The sequence below is a fragment of the Crassostrea angulata genome, chromosome 8, assembly GCF_025612915.1.
Source record: "Crassostrea angulata isolate pt1a10 chromosome 8, ASM2561291v2, whole genome shotgun sequence".
NCBI classification, from domain to species: domain Eukaryota; kingdom Metazoa; phylum Mollusca; class Bivalvia; order Ostreida; family Ostreidae; genus Magallana; species Magallana angulata.
The window spans coordinates 30,095,239-30,119,325 of NC_069118.1; the positions used below are offsets into that span (position 1 = coordinate 30,095,239).

General features: G+C 32.4%; 3 protein-coding genes and 1 pseudogene across 6 annotated transcripts; all 4 read left to right on the forward strand.

Moving 5' to 3' along the window:
* Nucleotides 1–257: 257 nt before the first annotated feature.
* Nucleotides 258–5,136, forward strand: LOC128157940 (uncharacterized). Its single transcript, XM_052820617.1, has 6 exons — nucleotides 258–396; nucleotides 1,169–1,261; nucleotides 3,136–3,356; nucleotides 3,500–3,653; nucleotides 4,263–4,390; nucleotides 4,794–5,136. The coding sequence occupies exons 2-6, from the start codon at nucleotides 1,177–1,179 to the stop codon at nucleotides 4,953–4,955; spliced, it is 750 nt and encodes a 249-aa protein (XP_052676577.1). The 5' UTR covers nucleotides 258–396; nucleotides 1,169–1,176; the 3' UTR covers nucleotides 4,956–5,136.
* Nucleotides 5,137–6,653: 1,517 nt separating this feature from the next.
* On the forward strand, nucleotides 6,654–12,145 carry LOC128157932 (uncharacterized). Of its 4 annotated transcripts, none has more exons than XM_052820608.1 (7): nucleotides 6,654–6,879; nucleotides 7,244–7,330; nucleotides 7,728–8,255; nucleotides 9,324–9,491; nucleotides 9,833–9,947; nucleotides 11,000–11,167; nucleotides 11,758–12,145. In XM_052820608.1, exons 3-7 carry the CDS (start codon nucleotides 7,768–7,770, stop codon nucleotides 12,088–12,090), a joined length of 1,272 nt encoding a protein of 423 aa, XP_052676568.1. In that variant the 5' UTR covers nucleotides 6,654–6,879; nucleotides 7,244–7,330; nucleotides 7,728–7,767; the 3' UTR covers nucleotides 12,091–12,145. The 4 variants fall into 4 exon arrangements, with proteins under 4 accessions (XP_052676568.1, XP_052676565.1, XP_052676566.1 ...); XM_052820605.1 differs by having other exon boundaries at nucleotides 6,655–6,879; nucleotides 7,244–7,293; nucleotides 7,716–8,255; XM_052820606.1 differs by having other exon boundaries at nucleotides 6,655–7,293; nucleotides 7,716–8,255.
* A 5,901-nt stretch (nucleotides 12,146–18,046) lies between these two features.
* Nucleotides 18,047–19,572, forward strand: LOC128157939 (protein asteroid homolog 1-like; annotated as a pseudogene).
* Nucleotides 19,573–19,585: 13 nt separating this feature from the next.
* Nucleotides 19,586–23,523, forward strand: LOC128157938 (uncharacterized). Its single transcript, XM_052820616.1, has one exon. The coding sequence runs from the start codon at nucleotides 19,695–19,697 to the stop codon at nucleotides 20,724–20,726; it is 1,032 nt and encodes a 343-aa protein (XP_052676576.1). The 5' UTR covers nucleotides 19,586–19,694; the 3' UTR covers nucleotides 20,727–23,523.
* The last annotated feature ends 564 nt before the right edge of the window (nucleotides 23,524–24,087 follow it).

Sequence of the window (24,087 nt, forward strand, 5' to 3'; positions counted from 1 at the left end):
TAGTCTAGCCCCCCCCCCCCCCCCCCCCCACTTTCAATTTGCTTCCGACGCCAATGGCGATTATGATTATATTTCGTATTCTTTAAATTGCTATAAAAATACATGTACTCATTCTGGCAATCTCCCGTTATATAGATATATATTTACACGAGCTTTTGTTATTTTAACATTGTCAAACTTTGGGTATTTTAATAATTTATTCAACCCTCATAATACAGGTAATCTTGAATATGTATTATTTTCATTAGAAATATAGCATTACTGTATTGCGATGCGGCAATTCACCCGTGACCATTCTAATGTATGGACAACTTTCAGACAACAGACAGTGGCTATATTGATCAAACGAGCTGCGGTACTTATAAAGATGATTAGTGCATGTTAAACAATCGAGAGGCAAGTCATTTTTGTCATAATTATATATATATTGGCAAATATTATTCTTTTACACTGTTACAATTATTTGGAAATAACTATAAAAACAGGTACTTCCGGGTATGCATGTGTATGTATACAGAGCATTCTACTGAACTGTCAAAATCTCTCTCTCTCTCTCTCTCTCTCTCTCTCTCTCTCTCTCTCTCTCTCTCTCTCTCTCTCTCTCTCTCTCTCTCAATTCTATGATGTATGCAATTCACATAAAAACAAATTTAATCAAAATTAACTTCACCGAGGAAAAAAAGTCGGCTTAACAATTATGTCAGCAGACTTCAATATCAAAATTAAGAATTACCCGCGCGCGTCTTATTTCTTTTCCGCAGCGCAACGGATTACCGTTTTTACATGTATTTGTTCTGCATGCAATGCCATGCATTGATCTCGTAATATCCGGGGCCGGGGAGTTCTCAGACTTCTGGCGCAAAATGGCGATATAACTCGACATCTCGATAAACTAGTGATACAATATGGAGATAAGTCGCGACACCTCATTTCCGATAATGCTAAATATATATACAATGCCGTGGAGTTTGAAATAAGCGACACACCCATCCAGTTATAAATGAACGCCCCGTTTGTTTTTGCTTTTGACACAAGTGCAATAATAGTTCTTTAACCTTTAGAAGTCTGCGTCATTGGTTTATTACGTGAGCATTCATGCACTCTCATAGCCATTCAATGTATTAACATATTTTTTTTTCATTTTTCTTTTTCTTTATTTGACAGCTAGATGTAGCAATGAAGATATCAAATATAGTGCTAGTAATTGGTATCTGGTATTCATGTGCCAGCAGAACTGATAGTACAAACTCGTCTGTAACATGTAAGTATGCAAATGGAATGTATGACAGGGTGTTCATATAAACCACCATCCTTACCCTAACCGACCACACCCCTAACACATCATATTACATATACCTGGTACAGAGAAATGCACATACGCGTACATATAATGGTCATATATGCAATATGTATGTACCAATTACCCAAAAAGCAATACATGTAACAATAAAAAAACAAAAAAACAAAACAAAAAAAACAGAAAACCTCCCACCCTCTCCCTCACCTACCCTATGAATATCAACAAATAGTGAAGACTAAACATTCCTTCATGTTTTACCGGGGCCCCTTAAAAACAATCATAAAAAATAGCGAAACAAAACTAAAGCCTCCCAATCATATGCATACTTAAATATATGTGAATATTCTGTAGTATTTTAAAGCGACATTTGTTATAAAACAGGTGATTACTTTATGTACAAGTAATTCGTATACACGTATACATTTATGTATACTTGTACAAGAGTATACCAGTTCTAATGTTGTCTGTACAATTTTATTTTTATTTAATCACTGCCTTCAATCCTGATAGATGATGATGAACATTATAAACATTTTTTTCGCTTTGACGCACAGCAACACAAAAAAATGAAGACCATCATTCAAGTCTAAAATAGATGCATATGTATACATGTAAGTAACTTTTAAAATTGAGGACAGCTAGCCTAGTCAGTGCATGATGTCAATCTCCCTGTGTTAGTCAGATTTAATTTGGAAGACAGTCATCTACATGTAAAGGAAACAAGAGAGGCGTGCATGTATCTTACTCAGATTTCATTAAAAACAAAAACAATATGAGCTGCAAAATTTTCATGTAAGAAATTTTATAGCAAAGTTGTTATTAACTGCTAATATATGAAATCCTATCTTTGCTTTTAAACTTCAATTTAGTCATGTTTTTGTGGGAAGGGGTATTCAGAGACCTAGCTAGCTGCTTGTAGCAAAATTATAGATGACACTGTTGTTGTCGTGTAAAAAAAAATGTGTTGACTTGTTTGCTACATATTCCTTAAATTATAGTACAGAATCTGTTTTTCTAAAATAAAATTTAATGACATATATATTTATTTATTTGTCATGAAGATTTAAGTTTCATGCTTCATTATCAAAATAGCAGGTTTTATGAAGCAATATAAAATTGTGAAAAAAATACAGCTCGTATTGCAGGCACCTTACGTTATATATCTAGTCTCCGTAAAAAAAATTTATTGAACAAAAAACTATATATATATTGCTAATACTAAGACATATTCGAAGCAGGCCTCGTCTTAATTTATTTTAAATTTTCAACAATTTCCACTAGAGAGAATATACCAGTTCTGAGTTTTGTTTTTGTGTCGTTTTTTTTGTTTTTTTTGTTTTTGTTTTGTTTTGTTTTTGTTTTTTTTTTACAAAGTTTTGACTTAGCTTTTCTATATTGTCATCCAGCGACATAAAAGTACTTTAACCTAACAGTATTAATTTTCTCCAATACAGCTCAAGTGAGAGGAGTTATCACTCTTTGATTAATTTTATAAAGTTAACATTTTCTATATTTCCAATGTAAACACGTATAATGATATGATACGCTTTCACAACGTTAGATTTATTTCGGATTGATTATTTCACACTTGATACAGTACATGTACTTGTTGTAAGATATAAAATATTTAAATGATAGGAGACTGAAGGACAATGTTGCATTTTTCAAAATAAAGAAATGAATAAAACAAAATAAATTAAGTAAAATTTGCATAAATATAAAATTAAAAACTAAAAATTTAATAAATCTATAATTCAATAGTTTTGATTTTTTTTCAGATACAAGCGTCGATGAAAATTTTTTTTACATGTATTATTCAAAATTCCTTTTCACAGATTTCTATGGCTTCAAATGCTACTTCGGTCACCAGCAGTTGACCGATAAATCCCTTGTTTTCGTCCAGTACGATGGGGCCCCCATTCTCTGTGACGAAATCAGCTTCCTGGCGGCCCAAGGCGACAGATACCAGCTGTGTTTTACACCTGTATACTTTCACGACCCCTACTGCCAAATTTTCATAGAGTATCTGTCATATGAGACGGGTGATATTCTTCAGGTGCTTGGAATTATTAATGCGTATCATTATAGTCCCCCTCTGTTACAAAATTTATGAAATTGACATTGAATTTAGCTATATACGAGGTTATCCATATTCATAAATATTAACAATTCTGTGATTTTTCTCTCTCTATATTCTAGATTCTTGAATGCAAAGACAACCACACCATTGCCTGGTGTTCTGGGGAAACTTCCACCGTAAACGTCAGAATCAAGATGACGTCATCCGTCCGACAATGGACGGTGGCAAGGGTAAAGATTAAGCTCGAGGCCAAGCCTAGGACGACGGCGAAAGGTACATGTTTCAGTTCAGGTCATTTGTTGGTTTTCAAATCGTGTGCTCTAACCCCCCCCCCCCCCCCCAAAAAAAAAAAAAATAAAAATAAGCAAATGAATAAATAAAATAAATAAATGAAAATTGAAATTGATTTTGTTCTCTCAATTATCTTGGTGACTGTTTACAGATAATATTTGTTTAATTCATTTCAATCTTTGTTAAATTAGATCTGTCTATCATAACGGTCGTTTGATCGATCATCTTTCTTTAATTTTTATTGAGATTTTCGTATTCTTTTGACATTCTTTGATTTTGTATCCATCTTTCTAAAAGTATTCCTTCTATTTTCTTTTGTCCTGTCTACATCCTTACATTTAAACCTGCTTTTATTTGATCATTTCAAATTTTTCAATTCGTGCCAAATCTAAAATATAATATAAAGTTCTTAAGGTTACTTAAACGTAATGAGTACATATGCATTATTTTATTTTTAATGATTGTGATATAATCAGATGATTTTAGTTTTGATAATTGATCTTTTTCAACTTCTTACCAGCTCAAACATGTAAACTGTACGTAGAATGGGCTAGCTTTTCTTTTAATGATTAATTTTTTTCTTTGTCTCAGAATCAGAGCTGTACAAAGAATATGGAATTCCTTTATGGTACTTTGTCATTTTTGGGGTCGGAGGGTTAGTTTTCCTTTTGACTGTCATCATGATCGTAGTCGTCAAGCATACAGGTGCCCGGCGATGGGTTAGTACATGTACATGTATATGTACTTAACTTAGCTTTTGTATTCACCAAAAATCCAAAAGGTCTATTATGCATATGCATGTTGTTGAGATATTAAAGAACTGCGTTCGTTATTTTTTCTATATCATTTTTTTTTTGAAATGCAACACAGCAGGATGTTTTAACTTGAGTTGTCTTGCTTAATTATCGTCATTTTGGATAGTCCTAGCTCATATTGGGACATCATTGATGAAGATAAAATGTTCTGCCCGAATTAAAAAATTTGTATATAAATAATTAGATATTGTTAATCTTTAATGATTGCCTGACACAAATTTTCAATGTTAATTTAACCTCAAGCTTATATTATTATACATTGTATGTAAACTGGATTTTATGTAGAGTTTTTCCTTTTATTTTGAAGGTAAACAAAATGTTCAATGCTGGAGAAGCTACGACGAGCAACTCTGACCTCCCTCCTACATACCAGGAGGCCACCAACTCCAGACCAACATGTAGCCTATATATACGAGAACCATTGCCTCCCAAATACTCCGACATATTCAGTGACACGCAAAGGAGTTAGTGCATTCGAAATACAAATACTGCACTTCTAAAGACGTGCAAACCATAGAGGCCCGGACGTAAACAGTGAATTGCATTTCCCGATTTCTTTGAAACGACCATACCCAATTACTATGACCTTACCATTTTTAGAAGTTAACCTCATTTGGTTGGTGGCAAATAATAAAAAATATTAAATCATATCGGTTTTTCTTTTTTCTTTTTTACAAGTCACTGAAAAGTGTTTCATTTTTTGATTTTAACATCTTGATTTGAAATAATAAAATGATCGGAAGTAAATAAACGTGTTGTTAAAAAGAAGAAAACAAAGATCACCCAAGTACCATTACCCAAACATAGGCCGTGAGGAAAATCTCGTATATATACATGCAAGTACTACACGTAGTATGCATTTGATTCAACTTCGTGAAATCGAAAATATGGCAATTACCACCCCGTTTTCTTACTGAGATTTTGCGACAAGGACTATGAAATCTATAATTTTTTAATAAATGAAAAAACTAAACTTTAAGATAATAAAAGTACATGGCCGGATATTGAAATGGTGCAAGACTCTATAATGGTGAGAATAATTTCCCGATAATTTGTTCGAGATAGCTAGCTTTGAATTCATTAATGAACTTTTATTAAACAGAAATTCTTCACTTCGACATTTATAATTGAAAAATAAGTAGACTGCCTTATTTTCTCACCTAATTTCATTTTAATTTACGCGGAAGTAGAGAAAAGTTTTGAAATACGGTCAATACTGAATTAATGTCAATATACTTTTGTTTGTATACTAGTATATTCTATTAACTGTTAAAATAATAATGTACAAAAAAAAATCTAGTAGACTTATAGCATAAATCATGCAAATATTATGGGTAATTCAGTCAATTTTGCAATTTTTAACCTTTGAAACCCTCTTTCTAAAAAAAAAAATACACTGAATACATACTATAGTACTCAATATCTAAAAAACAACAACAAAATAACTGAGTAAATTTTACAAAATTTTATACAGAAAAGTTTCATTTCAAAACAACTTTTTATTGTATAAAAAGAGTCTTTTTAAGTGCAAAATGGTCAAGAAAAAAAAAATCAGTTTAATGCTGATATTTTTTTTCCTATCCTTCTATTCTATTTGATCATTGTGCATAATCTAAAACAATATTTGATAAAATAATTAAATTGCGTAATAAAAAATACTGGCAACACACAACGTATGCTAACCCGGCTGGAATCATCAGTTGCATTTTAGGCGTAAAATAGTCAAAGGAAATGCGCCATACGACAGAGGGATGACAAAGACCCTCCCCCCCCCACCCTTTATATTAAAGTACGTTTTTTTCATTGATTTCAGTGATATACATGTACTTTTTAAATAAGAAATTCTTGATACAAAAACTTGGCGTACATGGTGAGTGAGATGCCTTAAAATCAAAACAGAACACAAGGAATAACGGAACAAACAAAACTAAATATATAATAATTTACCATAACTATAAAACCCAGTATACAAATTACATAAAAAGTTGATTTTGTTGATATAATTTTATAGAGTGGAAGTTGATAGAATTAGATATCGTCAAAATGACTAGGCCTAATATTGCAAGATGTAAACTGCTCGGGATCGGGATCCTTTTAATTAAATATCAGGTGGGTTTTGTTTAGTTTTGTCTTTTTCAGTTTTTGAGTCTTGAATAGGTTAAATTATCTTAAAACCTTTATTTTAAAGAATTGTTTGAAATAATAAAGAAATTTCCATCATATACAATGCAAAAATACGCTGTAAAGTTATTTGTAAATATTAATAAAAAATCGCCAGAGTACTCCATGTTCTCTTTCAGTCTTTGGAGCTTTGGAGTTACCGTAGTTCTGTAGTCTGGTGGTTAGTGCCTGTCATCTGATTCTCGCCTCGATACTATTTCTTACAGAAGCCGGTATGTAACGTGTAGAAAAAAGCATACCCACTATTTTCTTGATAATTTCACCTTTGTGCATTCACAGGGACTTAAAAATTGTGTAGAAAAAAAGCAAAGTTAAGAAAGTTGGTACCCTTTTTCTACAGAAGCCCATGTACACTGACTTACAAGTCTGCATGGGACATTCATTAGATTTAACTATGTAGCTTAACGTAGCTTTAGTTGCAAATAATTTTCATGTGATTTGATGTTGTTAACATTATATATTAAGTTTACAAATGATGAAGTACATGTAGCATATTTTTACTTTATGAATTTATGATATTGATTCTTTCAAAACAACTTGATTTGCATGGGTACAGTTGTTTTTTCTTCATTACAGAACTTTCTCCATTGGAAAAATAAAAGCTGAGAAGACATGAAATTTGATCAGTTCAGTGCACAACTCTTTAGATTAAAAACAAATTAAGTAAATTTTATATCTAAACTTAAAAATGAAAGAAAAAAACCTGTCAGGCGATTGTATTTTACATTCAAATGTTTATAATCATGATAAATTTACTCTTGAATAATTTAGAAAAAAGATATGTAATAATGTTTGGATGTCCTTAAGTAATTTTTTCAAAAACAAATTGGCATGTTCATTAAATAATCTTTTTAAACAAATTATATAATCAAGCTGGAGGGGTAACATTATATATTTAAATATTGTTCATATTCACTTCTGGTCATCCCTGGAAGTATTACAAAACATCCACTTTCTAAACTGTTGTTGATTTGATAAAATGTAACAATTGTAACAGAGACAGAATATATGCTCAAATTATTTAATGTGTTTGTTTATTTTTATTTAGGGTATCGTTTAGACTGCCTGTATAATACCTAGCCATTATTGAGGATCTTAAAATGGACACAGGATCGGGCTATACCACTGATACAAGCAGTATAAGTACTGAACCTTCTGAAAAAAGGAAAGTTAAACAAAGACCACGAAAGAAAAGACAACGTTTTTCTGCTGGACCTAGTTGGGGTCCTTTAGAATCAGATACGAAAGAAGACTGGAAGTTAAGAAGTGTGTCGACCATCTGGACAATGAGCAGAATAAAAGACTATGGACTTCATTATGAAAACAAAACATCACCATTTTCTGATTTCTATGATTTATTTAAAGCTTGTGATGGAAACAATGATTCTGGATTTATTTTTCCTCTGGAAGGAGAAGAAAAGACTTTGTTAGAAACATTAGTAGACCAAACCAACTTGATGATAGATCAATATGGTGTCGAACGAGAAGATCCTATGATGTGGAGCTCAAAAACATTATTCAACTGGGTTAGATTGAAGAAAAATTGTAAGGAGGCAGTGAAAAACTTAACACAGAATATTCCCACCAGGTATAATCAAAATTTCTAGTTTTTGTTGGTGTTCATGGTGTTCATCTTTTAAACATAAAATGTCTTTGCAAATTTATTAAACATTCTGGAATGTGGGGTACCTTTGGCCCAAGGGCTTTCTTTATACCAAAATAAAGAACATATATTGGCTCTTGAATAGAAAATATGATAATGAAAGGTGTTTTAGACCTATATCAAAGTTATTAATTTATTCACTTCACCAAACTTTAGACCTATATCAAAGTTATTAATTTATTCACTTCACCAAACTTTATACGGATGGTGCATTTTGAGATAGATATGGACTAAATAGACTTGAATGCTGAGCCTGAGCCCTGGGTTTCAGATGCTGAAGGAGGTTATTAATAACAAATGTGGATTTGGAGCATACATGTATCATATTATTATATCTAATTAGCTTCTGGTAATTATCTACCCAGACTTCTTTTAGTGATGCTTCTATGTATATGGACTTAAGAGAAAGCTTTAGATATAGAAGCTGATCTTGATTATGAAAATGCTAGGACAGGTTGAAGTTTTTTGGTGCCAATCTTAGCATGTTGAGTAAGGAGCTAATTAGTTAAAAGGGAAAACAAGGGTCCTATCAATCTCAATAATAAGGTTTTGATACATAACAGCAATATCACGAAATTAAGTACTTGTGTAAAATAAGGATTTTACAGTATAGTAAATGCCTTGTTTATGTGAGATTTGTATTCTTTGATTATACAGTCATGTTTTTGTATGCAAGAAACTTTACCTCTTCGCATGTGTCAACAGGATTTTTGGGAAGAGTTACATAACTGCTGCCAAGAACAGATACTGTAAGAGGCATAGAAAATATGGTAAATGTTAAAACACATTAAATGAAATGAAATGTAGATTGTCTGCTTGATTTTAAGATTTGAACTAGACTGAATCCCCAGGGATAAGAGAGAAGACACTACAGGAGCTCAGCGTCATCATAAATGAACATTGTTCCTCATGTGAGCAGTGTGGCCCATGGGCCTCTTGCTTTTTCATGTTGCATGTATTTATAAAATGTATAAGATTTATTTTTTATTTCAGAAATCCATTGTTGCAGGAAAGTCACTTTGCCTTAAAAAAGTTTTACCATGCACTGAATGATCACTTTCAAGAGAGGATAGAGAATTACAACTCATCAACTGAAGTTACAAAAGAATGTTACACTGATTTATTGTCAAATTTTCTGGAAGTTTTCTTGTTCACACCAAGGTATTTGAATTCACAGTCTACAAATTAGATTTGCATTAACATGATTAATATATTATGTTTGTGTACATGCATGCATGTTAGTTTGTTTAGAAAGCTCGCTTGAGCCAAAACTTAATATGTAAACTTTTCTGATTAATAATTGTTTGTTGTATGTTTATGCTATGTCCTTTGTTCATGTGCAGTGTGTTAACATTGTGGTAGTGCCCATGAAGAGTCATTCTCTCATTCTCTGAGGTTCTCTTTGTTTCCAATGAAATGAATATGTTTTTTTAGGCAAACATTTTGAAAAGCTATTATTTGTATATTTAATTTATAGTTTGACTTTGTTTTTATTATTGTAGGCGAGGTATGCGGAAGTCAGTTCTGGAAATAACAGGGAAAACAGAATCAAGTGTCCCAGACCTTCGTCTGACAAATGATACTGCAATGAATCTCTTTGTTATAGAAGTTATGGAGGTAAGTTGTGCTGCTGCAAATATTTTTTAATGGAGAAAAACAAGAATTTTGTCCATTCCTATAGTAACCACTATGTTTTTCCAACATCCATCCAGGTGACCTACACACATTCCTTTAAAAGAGATATGTCAGGATAGTCAATTCAATTTCATTACTCCCATTATGCGATTTTGTTATGATATTTGACACTTAATCAAACATTTGAAACATTTTCAGTAAAAAGTATTTCATTTAAATAATTTATGTCTTTTGTGGTTTTTGTTGTCGTTGTTGTCATTTATGTCAGCATTGTAAATATTTCACATTTTCATCTTCTCAAGAACCACTGGGCTAAATCAACTAAGCTTCGAAAACAGCATCCTTAGGCCAAGGGGTTTTAAGTTTGATCAAACAAAAAGTCATGCTTTATTTCAAGGGGAGATAATTAAGAACATGCTATTGAAAATTTGTTGATGTTTTAAAAAAAATGTAGTTCTCAAAAGAATTCTCGGTTAGCGTATACTAGTATTCAAGTTTGTAGAAATCATGATTACTGATAGTAGAAAGGGGCCACAATGGGGGTCAACTTCTTACACAGGAATATCTGGGGGGGGGGTAATTTTTATATGGTACATGTAGCATTTTCAGGTAGTGTTAAATGAAGTCTGTCCAAACTTTGATCCCCTGAGATGTAGAGTTGGGTCACAACAGGGGGTCAATTTCTTTTTGTATGACTATATAGGAAAAAATAAGGATAACCTTTATTAATTTTGCCTCGAACACCACATGGCTAAAAAATTGTCCTTCAATAGTTAAGATAAAATAAATTTTTGAAATAAAATTTAAGCTTTGAATCTTGAAATAAATTCATTTTTTAAGAAGTATAAAATCAAATTTTGAAAGTTTGAAGTATGACTTTCAAGTCAAATTTCTCAAAATGTCCTTTTTAGCAATTCAGAAGATATTTAAGAGAACTTATTTATCCTTTGTCATCTTTGTTGTCTACAGATACCCTGTGTGATAATTTGTTGAGTTTTAGTTTGACATGAAATTTAGTGCACACATTTATTTAGGTAAAACAAGTTCAGTGCAACCTTGATGAGTCTGTACCATTTGATATCAACAAAGAACTTAATGATAGACTTCTCGGCCAGCATGCTAGAGAGTTGCTGATAAATTATCAAAAGACGTCTTTTGGAGATTTAGAAGCTGCATTAGGAATTATCTGCATGCAAACTTCAGTATGTACATTTCGCTTTTGCTTTAAACTTGGTTATTTATCATGCATGTTGGATTAAAAGAGATGTTTAACATACTCAATTGATATGTGTGTAGAATTTCCATGATAAATTAAAAATATATTTTTGGGACTTGTTGTACATGCACAAGTTAAGTTACCATTTCAAGACACAATTGTGCTTTAATATATTTTTTTATTAATTGTAAAGCAGCCAAAATTCTTTAACACTTATATCAATAGCTATAGCTGATCTGCTAAGGAGATCTAAAAACTTTGAAAATACTGGATGGCATGTCCATAACTACAGATCAAAGTACTGAGAGTGCACTTGGGAGTTGGACTTATATCTTATATTTTTTTCTGTTTTAATAATAGAAATATAGCATTTGCTGTATGTTGTCCTAACCTTCAACCCCTCCAATCAGCAATGAACTTTTCCATGTAGTGTCCAGTATAATTGCTATTTTTAGTTAAGGGAACCTTATCACAGACTGTACATTGGTCCTAATGCTCAATATATAAAGTCAAAATATCCAGCACCATAAAAGTTAAGTTTTATTTAAAAAGATCATTACCAATTTCTTTTTACAGATTATTTTTACTTGCTTGAAGATGTCCTTGGTGCATTATGCTAATATACAACAATATGGTACAGACCTGGTGTCTAGAGAAATCAAAGGGGATGATAGCTTCCGTATGCTAAAAGATGAATCAGATGATAGGGAAGAAGAAGGTTTCAATTATAAGTCAAAACAGAGGAAAGTTGTGTCTGAACAAGTTACATTAGAGGAAACGTATAAAAAATCAAGAAATAGTGGAACCATATTTTACACAAAACCGTACAATTACCTTGTGTCAAAAGACAGAAGACAAATTATGAATTTTTTATTTTGGATCGGAATTAATTCTCGTAGAAACTTTTGATGGTACTAAGATTCAGATTTGATTGTAAAAAAGAATACAATAGTTGATCTTTCAACTCGTTTTATTTTGTTTGTTTGCAAAGCAATAGGACAGCATTTCGTAAACTATCTTTTATTCACATTAAATGTGATCCGGTGCTTCCTACATGTACAGCATCATTGATGATACAAAAAGAAGCGTTTGGGAAAACTTCCATTTTTCAATTTGTATGAGGATTCTGTAGCTTTAGAGAACAACCTATATACATGTACTTAATATCTTTCAACCGACTTACAATTTGATCGCATGAAGGAGTCCTCTGACATTGGTTTCAAAAATCTTGGAACTGAATGCCCCATTTCAAAGGAGAATTGCTATTTCAGTTGGAATTTTGCACAACCCAATTTAATTGACTAAAGTGTTTTTTAAATAAAACTTGCTCTTCAAGGGATAGAATATTCTGTTTAAATGTTATTGACCGGGTTCTTCATTTTTTTTAGAATTCTCAAAAATTGTCTGCTGTATTTGAATAACCTTTATAACTTTAACCAAAATCAACATTTCATGCATTAAATGGAGAATTAAATTTTTTCTTCTTCAAAAATTGCAATTATTAATCTGGATTTTCGATTTATACGTTCAACTTTGCTTATATCCATTCAACTTTGATTATATAGATTCATTGGCTAATGTAGTTTCAAATATCATATTCATATTTTAATTAATAAATAATTATCCTGTTGCAGTGCGGCAAGTCAACCATGACCAGTTTTTAAAACGCCGTATGTCACACTCATATTTCCACTCTGACAATACATATTTTTACATACCAGGTATAAAGTTGGGCTATGCTCGTCACGTACTCGATTGCGCTCCTTTAATGTAAACGCATATTCATTACCGACTCTGCCTCTTCTTCAAGGTATGTGAAATCATGTATTGTTTCATATTGCGTAAACTATTTTATTTTATCTTATTTTCATTATTTTAAAAAGTTTTTACTATCAGAAAACGCAATACCTCTAGGAATATACATATTTATATTACCGGGTATTATGTATTTTCTCCAGTATAAATTACTTTGTTTTGTCTGTGTATATTTAGGTAGCGATACTGTATTATAACTTTTTATGGGTGCAGGCATTTAAAAATGATTTTTAATTTCAAATTTATTTCTAATACTGCAGCTGTGTTAAAAGAATTGACTCTGTTACCTTAAGAGGCACTTGGCACATCTCGACACTCGATGTACGTTAACTTACGCAATCAGCTAAGGTTTATCGAGCACTTTAAAACAATTAGAATTCTTTTAGGAAGGGAGATAGGCCTTTTGTTTGCCAATCGTTCCACAGGGGCTTGTGTAGAAATTTTTTTATTAAAAGTGGGTACCTCGGAGGAGAATTAACAAGGGAGGAAGCGAGGGAGTATCCAAGATTGCGTCTATCGGTATCAGCTAATTTCTCATTTAAATAGTTCAACTGGACATATGCGCCGATTAGTATTTCTAAATGATTCGGATATGATATTGTATCATAATATAATATTGTATCATGTGAAATAATACAATATGGTATAATATGATACAATATTACAAAATATGATTCAATATCACATGTTTTGAAACAATATCATATTTGATACAATGTCATATCATGATAAAATATCATATTGTATTATGATATTATAAGGAAACGTTTTATACCATATAATATAAAGTTGGACACCATTTTGTATAGTACCATAGGATACAATATCGTATTGTATAGATGTATAAGGTATAGAAGATATTGGTAACATTGTATCATTATATACAGTATGGAATTTACTTATGATATGGTTATTATACAATTTTGTATCATATGATTTTATATGATAATGTGTCAAACCACACTTCAGTATCAAATATTTTATTAAAGATCATTAAAGGCCGAACATTTTACAGACGCCCCCTTTTGTTTACCTGTACAAACTTCAAAATGATGCCGCTTGTCAATCAAGTTTGAAACAATAGCACCCAGTTTGATTGACGTGATCGTCCGAGCGTGATCTGGCCAGGTCCGCAGATTTCTGTTTACTAGCAATTAACAACGTTATCTTTGATATCTTCCGTCACGTATTAAAAGGAGGGATTAAAAATTGAATTTTCAACATTGTTTTATAAAAAATAATTGTTCAGTAATGGAAATTTATACGCAATTTATATTTGAATCATATTGAATGTATGTGACTTAATAAATTCCACGAAGATGCATGAGCAGCTCCAAACATATAACAATTTTCTTTTTTAAAAAATAATATGAGCTACTAAAGCTGTATTTACTGGTAAAACACTCAATTGGAACTTGTTGCACAAAAACGTCACTCCATTGAAAACGAACTCCATTAATATTGGCATCGTATAAATTAGGCTGTTTACATTCCGCACTCCTACTGACATAGTATGTTTTTTTTAATACAATTATATTTATTATAATTAACTTCCTAAACAATGTCAAGTGCTAAACACAATGTACTGAGACTTTTATTCATATTCTTAAAGCAGATTTAATTTACTGAATTTTTTTTCAATTGTACTTTACACACGTGTGCTCAGAGAAAATTCAAACGACGCGTATACAACATTTCCGTATGAAATCGCTTCGTATGGTCATAGAACAATAACAAACATGTATTCAAACTAACATCAATTCTGACTGATTATTTATTTCCTGTGTATTAGTTCGCTCCCTTTGTATATTGATACACCGCAGGTAGACTACAAGCCCCAGAGGCTTTCACACCTCTAAAAATTGAGATTTACCACCTAGAAAAAATTTCAGCCAATGATTATCATCACAATAATAATGGTGGTCTCAAGAGGGGGATGCATATGCCTCGTCTAGGTGAGCTTTGTAATTTGTGATTTACTATGTATTTCTACGTATTTAGATCATGCAATTTAAGATCGTACGATCAAAGATTTATAAAGACTAAATTGAAGACACCGGTGCTAATGTAAACAACCCAGTACTTTCTCTTTCACTATGTCATCTTGTGGAATAATCTGATGTATATGACGTAATGAGTTGCTATATAGTTTTATTTGTTTAGATATTGTTTATTTTGTAATTAAGCATGGTCTCATTCTTTATTAATCACATTTTTATTTCACATTGTCAACGAGACCGGGTTGTTTTCACTCTCTGGGCGTGCTTGATAAACTTACATCAGTGTACATCGGTGTATAAACAATTTGTATTGAATATCAAGTGCACTTAAATGGTGTAGTGTAACGTTACATGGTGTAGGGAAGTTAAAAGAATAAATATGGAGGAAAATGAGAGAATCTGATGTTCCGCGGTAATTCAAGGCTTTTTTCCTGATATAAATGATATAAAATAAACACATTTCAAATACGGGTTTCGTAAAAAAGACAACTTTTATGCGACTTCTAATCCGTTATATTAATTAAAATCATTTGTCAAGTTTCCAATCAAACAAATGAATCATTTGATCTTCATATTCAAGTGGTTTCAGTGCAACACCCAACAGCATATGCCCCAGACTCGGTGTAGAAAAGTGTACACCCGGGGCTTGTTTCATAAACAGGCCCAAGTGTTTTTGGCTTTACTTTAGTCTAGTCCGAGGAATTACACCGAAACAAAGTCGATCGAGCGTACTTTGTATTTCACAAAGCGGCGTAACCATGCAGAGGCGTAAACATTTGGCTATAGCTACTGAACCAGTCCTTGACAACGCAGCACTGTACATATATAAAATAGTTTCGATTACGCCGTTATGTATACAGGTTTAACAGAGACATAGGTAGCAGGGGACAGTTTTATGATGCATGAAATTGTGAAGTGGGGGTACCCCCATTTACCACTGTGTTGCGGGAAAAATATTATAATTTGCACCTGGATCAAAATGACTTGTAACTACCTGTTAGACTTAAGGAAGGACATTAAGCTTAAAAATTTACCCAAAATAACACCCATATCTTTTTCTGGTCAAATAAAATGTATATAGTCTGTCTCAAGTTATTGCTTCCATCACTTTTTGATGATTTTTAATAAAAATACACATACCTGTGAAAGAAATACAGTTGAAATCGATGATAGGGAAATTATCAAAGATTTCTTCATTGAACAATTGTCATTTTTCACTCATGAAAGTTCACAGGAACGAAAACAAATTTCTTACGGAGATTTATAATGGGAATTGTTCTTTTCTCCATTCGGAATACACTCGGGATACCTCGTGCAATTTTTCAACGTTATCATCCTGGCTTATTAATGGCTGATGCAATGCAAAATCTCCGTAGACTTTTTATTTTGGGATGTGTATTGAAACCTGAAGCGGTAGAGGGGGCGTTTCAAAACAGATAATCTGGACATTTTTCATATTAGTGGATGAACGTAGTCTGAGCACAAAGGTATTTATTATTATCGAAATATCAAGCAAAAAGTGGTGGAAGCAAAAACTCGGGACAGAGTATGATTGACCCCTCTCTGCAATGTCAAAATTTTACCCATTTTGGCCCATTTAGACCTTGCCCTACCGTGTTCCTTGCAGAGAGATGACCCTCGGGACAGGGTGCAACCTGTAGTCTAACATGTCCCCTCCCTGCCAGTCTGTACCGCCCAACCCCCATCCATGTCAGTTTCACACTATTTCACTTACCGTCTGCCCTACTTTCTTCTTGCATGAAAAGTGAGCACATCTGTCAACAGCCGCCATTTCGCATCTGACTCCCACACACCCCCTATAACACTCTGGGACCTACATGCTTTACACCAAAATACAGAAATGACTCCCTGCAACCATAAAATTATCACCTATAATCAATTCACTAATTTTCAATTACAAACAGGCCTTCAAATACACTAACACTCATTTTTACTAAAATATTGACGGGTACTTTATGCAAAACTGTCCCTTGCTACTTGTACCATAAATAACAGTTTGAGAGGTTGGCAACTCCGCCATTAGCGTGTTTTGTTGTCGAAAAATGTTACGGGACCAACCTTACTTTGAGAACAATGTACAGATTAGTAAATTAATATATTGATCTCAAACCAACCGTGTATTGATTTTATATGTCTCTGGGTCTATGTAGCATGTGGAAATAAAAAAATATTAGAGGAACAAGCAATTGAAATAATTTTACTAAAAACATGAACGATTAGATAAATTCTTTGTATGTATTTGGGAAGTTCGAAAAAAAATGTGGTTTCTTTTATCATTTTGAAAATTTTGAATTTACTGGATGGGTGTAAATTTACAAGTTGTCATATTGTAAATTTAGTGTCATATTGTAAATTTAGTGTCATATTGTAAATTTAGTGTTTTTATCTACCCAGTTTATTAATATACTCATAATTAACAATATGACAATTTTCTGACCTTAGTCGCCTTTTGTCATTGCGCATTTTAAGTGAAATGGATTTTAGGGGTTCTAAAACAAAATTAAACAAAATTAAAGCATTTTAATTTTGTTTTCGATTATTATGAATGATTTTTTTTAAGGTAAAGTTATTACTTAAATGTAGAAAGAAATAAAATGGTTAAGAAAAATATTATGTAAGTTTATAAAATGTAACACATAGTCGGGCGTAAAGATGCGTTCTTTAATAAAACGCAAATATTCGAACTAGCGCTAAGTCTGGACGTGCTACCCCTTTATGAAACGAGCCCCCGGTTTACACGAAAACGCTACACCACTTATTTACCATTACGAATAATAGATTATCGATTTTTCCAATCATATCCTGGAAAATAACGTAAACTGATACCTCAAGGAACATGGGGTCATTATGAAAAAAACCCGGGCCATTCTAAATGATATGCCAAATTGCCTAGCCACTTTCTAACTCTATATATATATATATATATATATATATATATATATATATAAAACACGGCCTTTTGCGCAAAGGCTTTGCTATTCTCTCGCTTGCTTCAAGGTATAACACCGGTAATCGGCCAATCAAAATGAACTTAGTCAATTGTAGTTCCATATATACTTCAGAATTATTTTTTTCCTTGACTGAATTTTTACATTTTCCTTTACTCAGTTTTAAAATTTTTTGTACCACTGAGTAGGATATTTATTTTGTTAGGTGATGATCTTTTTTCACAGGGACTACTTCTTTCAGGGCACATGCAGCAGCTTCCTGGGGAGTGTGCAGTCTGTTTACATACAAATGGAAAACACGTGGTTTTGAGGGTAGACCTGTTTGGAGCTAGATATTTTGAGAAAATGCAGTATCGCTTGCCCTTTTTATGGTGTTAGCTGATGAGATAGGTAACAAATAACATTTCCTCCGAATATTTTGTCATGAAAAATACAAACTGATTTTTAAGAATTTTTTCCCCTCTATTGTGTTATATAGTGAAAACAATTACCGGTGTGATACCTTTACTCGCCAGATATATTATGCAGAACATAATAAGAGCATATTCATGTATTCTTTAAATTGTCATTATAAATTTCAGGAATCCAAACTAGGTATCCCTTGCTCCTGCTGCTTCTACAACTGTAACCACAACAAAATAATAGTAAACTTTAATTACGGTGATTATGGGAATTTCTGGATTAACAACCTTCATGAAAAATAATCCACAACTGGCTAAGGAATTTCCGCTGCAATCAACAAAGGTAGTCATAGATGGCAATAGCCTGTACCACTTCATATTTTATTATAACCAAGTTGATTCCCTTCACGGTGGGGATTATGACCATTATGCCCTAAAAATCAGAGAGTTTTTTAGCCTCCTTCACACCTGCAACATCCAACCATATGTTGTTCTTGACGGTGGAAATGAGCCAGATGGCATGAAATTCGAAACGATTCAAAACCGAATGAAACATAGGCTTAAACTTGTTAACCAATTGGCAAAAAATGAAAAGGATATTTGCAAAGTTATGCCAATCCTGGCATTTGACACATTTAGAGCAGTTTTGCAGGAAATTAGGATACCGCTTGCAGTTTGTGATTTTGAGGCTGACAAAGAAATCGGATTACTGGCAAACAAGTTAAATTGTCCAGTATTGTCTAATGATAGTGATTTTTATATCCTACCCTTAACAGCTGGATTCATACATTTTGACTGTGTAGATTTCACGTTGCAGGAAACTAAAATGGAGAATAAAAGCTCAGAATATTTTCTTCCTGCTCGGCTATATCATGTTGATAATTTTGCAAGTTTCTTTCCGTCGTTGGGTACCAAAGTTTTACCCTTGTTAGCTACTCTTCTAGGAAATGATTATGTTAAAACAAGTATATTCAAGCCATTTTATTCATCAATCTGGAAGTTGAATGGGAAAAAACAGTTTCGTTTTCTTGAATTTGACCATAAGATTCTTATAGTTATTCTGTGGTTACAAAGTGTGAAAACATATGATGAAGCTATTTTTACAATCAAATCAAAGGCTCAGAATTCAAACGACAGAAAAACCATTTCAAATGCGTTCAGAATTATTACAGAAAGATTTACTTTCAATAAAACAGAAAACGAATCTTCTCTCTTTATTCGGATAGCAACCAGATATTGTCAGAAAAACAATACGAGGGTTCAATAAATCAGTAATTCCGGAATGGTATGTTCGGGAGCACAGAAAAGGGATTCTTCCACCACGTTCAATGGACATTGTCACATTACACAGAACATTTTTAACTCCACAGGTCGAAAGTTCAAGCTCACAAGCATCATCTTATAAGTGCAGTGAAAAACTTCGAGCATTTATGTATGGGATACTACTTTCAGAAGACATTGCTGTACTGGAACTGAAAGAAGGGTTGATTACAGACAAAGAGTGTGCTGTCGAGGAATATGATCAAAAAGACGATTTCAACACGAGTAGATTTGTCCACCCTCTTCAAACATTGACACAACACTGCACTCTCCCAAAGCTGTCAGAAATTAAAGATCTTTCAACACCAGACAAAGAAAATATCCTTCGCATGATATTAAATACCGATTCCTTAAGAAAATATCGAATGACCAAAGATCTTGAGCTGGTTATTGGCATTATTTTATTTTGGGTAAAAGAAGCCGAGCCGAAAGTAACACTACATCATTTGCAAAGCGTTCTTGTGTGTATGATAATGCTAAAAGTTAAGTGGGTTGTTCAGGGAGGCGACACTGGAAGCGAAAAAAATTTGATAGAAACTGCAGTTCTGAACATGACCGACAAAAGTTTAGAAGAGGTCGGTACGAATCTTCTTACATATAATACCGAACTTAAAGACAGTGTGAACAATCCAGTAAAGAGTGAATTAATCCACGGATTTGCACAGCTCCAGACTTGCATCATGGCTACAATGCACTTTAACTCTCTATTGTTGCACCCATTTCCAAGTCCATGCATACCACACATATTTTCAGGGACGTTTTTGTACAATTTTTGTCTGGAGCTAAAAGAACAGAAAGATCCTGACTTTTTCATACATGAACTACTTGTAAAGGGCTCACAACTTACAGAATCATACCAGTGCCTCTTTGATGCTGTGATGGAGTCTATTGACCCAAACAGATTAGAACCAGCGACTAAATATTTAAATGAGAAGTTGTTCTGTAAAGGCAGGAGACCAAAGCTTGTTGAAAACGTTCTCCTAACCACTAGGAACAAGTTTAGCATTCTTTATATGAGGGACAGTGAGGATGACGACTAAGACACTTTTTAACTTAGTCCAGTGGCATATATTTTGAAAACCGGACTAGAGATTCATAACCCTGATTTGCAACAAGGGTTTATTAAAGATCATATGAAACGATTTTTAACACTATGATTTTCTTTCATAAATATAAAGCTTGGTATAAACAAATGTTAAAATACGTGAAGTAAGATTTTTTTTGCCTTTGCATTAATGAGAAATAACCGTGAAAACTCAGCACCTAAAAAAATTCTTCCCCGCTTATCGTTCTTGATTTTGTGGATTAATGACGTCACACAGACCCACCGTTGTAAACAATGCATCAAAACTAGTGTAATTTTACAGTAGTTAAGTAATTTTTGCATATATAAACGTGTCTTTAATTATTAAAATATATTTGCGCTTTAGTTTGAGCCGTTGGCATTTTAACTATGTGCAGTATGTCGTCAATTTAATCATAAAAACACCCCGTAAAACAACTATGGATCGGGTAGTGAATGATTTTAAAGTGTGGTATGAATAATTTAGAGTTTTGTGTTAAATGTATACTGTTTTGTTAGATGAAATTTTAGAACTCGAAAGAACGCGATCCGTATCACTTAATTTTGAATGTCGTGGCACACTCTCCTAAATTCTATTCTGCAGAACATTTTGTATTTTCTTCACTTAATGCTGGATGTGTGTAGTGTGCTCATCGTTGTCATATATTATACTGGTTTATTATATTCTATCATTCAGGTCAAATATAATTAACAGTGATTTTTTTGTTTCTGTAAAGAAAAGTATTTTAATAAATTGATAATGCCTAATTATTCTAGTACAGAACCATCTGATGCTTATGAGACAGACATACGAAAGACACCTTGATCGTAGGTTTTATTGTGAAACTTTAAGAAAGTTTATTTTAGATATCAAAGCCAGTATATATATGGCTAAATTACTGCCTCTGATTTTTTGAAATAATCACAAAACTTGTAAATATTAGATGACAAAATAAAGATCAAAGTTATATACTTAGTTTTTGACAAAATGTACAAGAACCGAAACAATGTACATGCTCAGTAAGAATTACAAAAAAAACCCCAAAACAAAGAGATGTGTCAAGCCAAAAAGACGTTACACAACAAACTGAAAAATACAAATATGGGGTCTCGAAGAATCAATGGATGAACAAGAACAATATAGTAGATGAACATCCTAACGATTCCAAATCTGTCCTTAACCATATTCCAGCAACAGCACAGACAGTATTATTAAAGATATTTTTATTAAAGATATTTGCAAGGAAAAACTGGGTATCCAAATATCCGAAAACGATATTTATTGTTCCCATCCCACTGGAAACAGAAACAACCATGTGGGCATCCAAATTATCCGTCGTTTACAAAATTGGAAAACAAAGAACGCAGTATACAAAGCAAAGAGTGAACTCAAAACTCTGATATGTTATTAACTGTTACGCTTGCGTAAAATTTACTCTTTTTGGATCAACGACGGGAGAATTTCTACTAAACTGTCCGAAAATGGTCAAAGATATTTGATCAAATCCATCAGTGAACTGCACAAAATCGCGCCTCCACCGAGTGACGAACAACAAGGTTAAAAACTCTAATCCCTTGCTCTCCTCTTCTGAACCTCAAACCGATGTGAGCTACATGTATGTATGTTATAAATTGAATACAATACAATGTGCAATCAGTTATGTGTGATATTATAAGCATTGTGTTCCTGAATGGTAGATATTTGCAAATGTATGAAAACAATTTATATTTATATGTACAACCAAGTTATATTTAATGGCTGTGGCTAAATTACATAGCTACATTTGTGTTTGCTATATAGTAGTATTATAACTTTTGTAAGCCTAATTATATAATCAATTTGGTTTCTTGTCCAATATTGTTGTTGAGGCCATAATGTTTATTTTTTTTTCTACATATTCTTGTTTTTATTCATTTGTTCCATTCTTGATTTTCACTTTGTATTCTTTATTTGTATGCACACACTTTTTCAGGTTTTTGCGTACTTTAATTATTTTTGACCTTCAACTTGTGTTCTGATATTAGGCAACAAAGGTTATGGTCGTTAGGTGCATGTATGAATTCACTTCTGTCTGCTCTCTAAATGTTTTTATTTTAATATTTTCCTATAAAGACTACTTTTCAAATGTTTACTTTAAAACTTACAGTGGTTTTGAAACTCGTATTAAACATTGGTAAGGTGTTTTGAAAGATTAAACTGATCTTAAAATCTACTAGTACACAACTCTTTATTATATATATGTCAATTGCATATATGTAAACAGCTGCCATTTTATCCACTGACTTTTATTTTTGTTGTGTACAGATCTATTGTATTATATGTTTGTATTTGGAGAGGGTGCGGTCTACGTTATGGAATTTGTGCCCAGTCCCAACTGTATTTTTGGACAATAAAAATATGTTCAAATCAAAAGTATCTAAAGAATCAAACTGACACTGCTTGTTTTACACTTAGGTCATCAGCATATCCTAATGGTATTTAAAACAAAGTCATTGGATAAATATGCAAATAGTTCTGGCTTAAAGATAAATTTTAATGAGACATAAATGATGTTTATGGATGTCAAAAAGTTTGTAAATATTTTTTTTACCACTGTAGATATAAATACAAAGGAAACTTGATTTTCTGCAATTAATTGAAAAAAAGTAAAACATGAATAAGATTTAAACTAACATAAGAAATAAGTTCTGAAGATATCGATAGAATTTTTAAAAAGTGGTATTTACTTTGATAGATGGGTCATCATCAGCATCTCTTAGATTATTTTTTTTAATTATTGGAGTGATATGCAAAACGGTCTAGCTTAAAAAAAAATTAACAGGACATAAATGATGTTTATAGATGCCGAAAAGAATTTAAATAATTATATAAAAAATTGTCTTCTTTTTTTATTCTATTCTTTAATGAGACCAAAGCGTTACTCTTTTAAAATATACCCTTAGTGAGATGTTTCTATCAAGTGAATTATGTGCACTTGATGCAGTGATGTGAAAATCTTAAATAGCATCATAAGTTATACTGCTTATCCTTTTATTTCATAAATACTTGGTAAACACAATGGAAAAATCATGTTTTAACTGTCACTTTGTAGGTAATATAAAAGAAATTCGTAACCAATCTCAGCGTTTTGTTTATTTTTACTAATGGAATATATCTAAATTGCTTACAGCCCCCCCCCCCCCCCCCGCCCCCGAACGGCATCATGGAAGATCTTGACATCCCCTCCAAAGTGATTTAAAATTGAATCTAGGTATCGGGATTACTTTTGCTGATTTATCGGGTAATATAGAATATAAAAAAAACTGTTTCATTTTTTACATGCTTTTAAAGCCTTACA

Bases quoted from the DNA above. Each gene is read 5' to 3' on its own strand.
- LOC128157940 (XM_052820617.1), top strand. From the start codon at position 1,177: ATGAAGATATCAAATATAGTGCTAGTAATTGGTATCTGGTATTCATGT. The intron at 3,357-3,499 runs GTGCTTGGAATT...TCTATATTCTAG, and splicing joins AGACGGGTGATATTCTTCAG to ATTCTTGAATGCAAAGACAA. The intron at 4,391-4,793 runs GTTAGTACATGT...TTTATTTTGAAG, and splicing joins ATACAGGTGCCCGGCGATGG to GTAAACAAAATGTTCAATGC.
- LOC128157938 (XM_052820616.1), top strand. From the start codon at position 19,695: ATGGACATTGTCACATTACACAGAACATTTTTAACTCCACAGGTCGAA.
- LOC128157932 (XM_052820608.1), top strand. From the start codon at position 7,768: ATGGACACAGGATCGGGCTATACCACTGATACAAGCAGTATAAGTACT. The intron at 9,948-10,999 runs GTAAGTTGTGCT...ACATTTATTTAG, and splicing joins TTGTTATAGAAGTTATGGAG to GTAAAACAAGTTCAGTGCAA. The intron at 11,168-11,757 runs GTATGTACATTT...TTCTTTTTACAG, and splicing joins TTATCTGCATGCAAACTTCA to ATTATTTTTACTTGCTTGAA.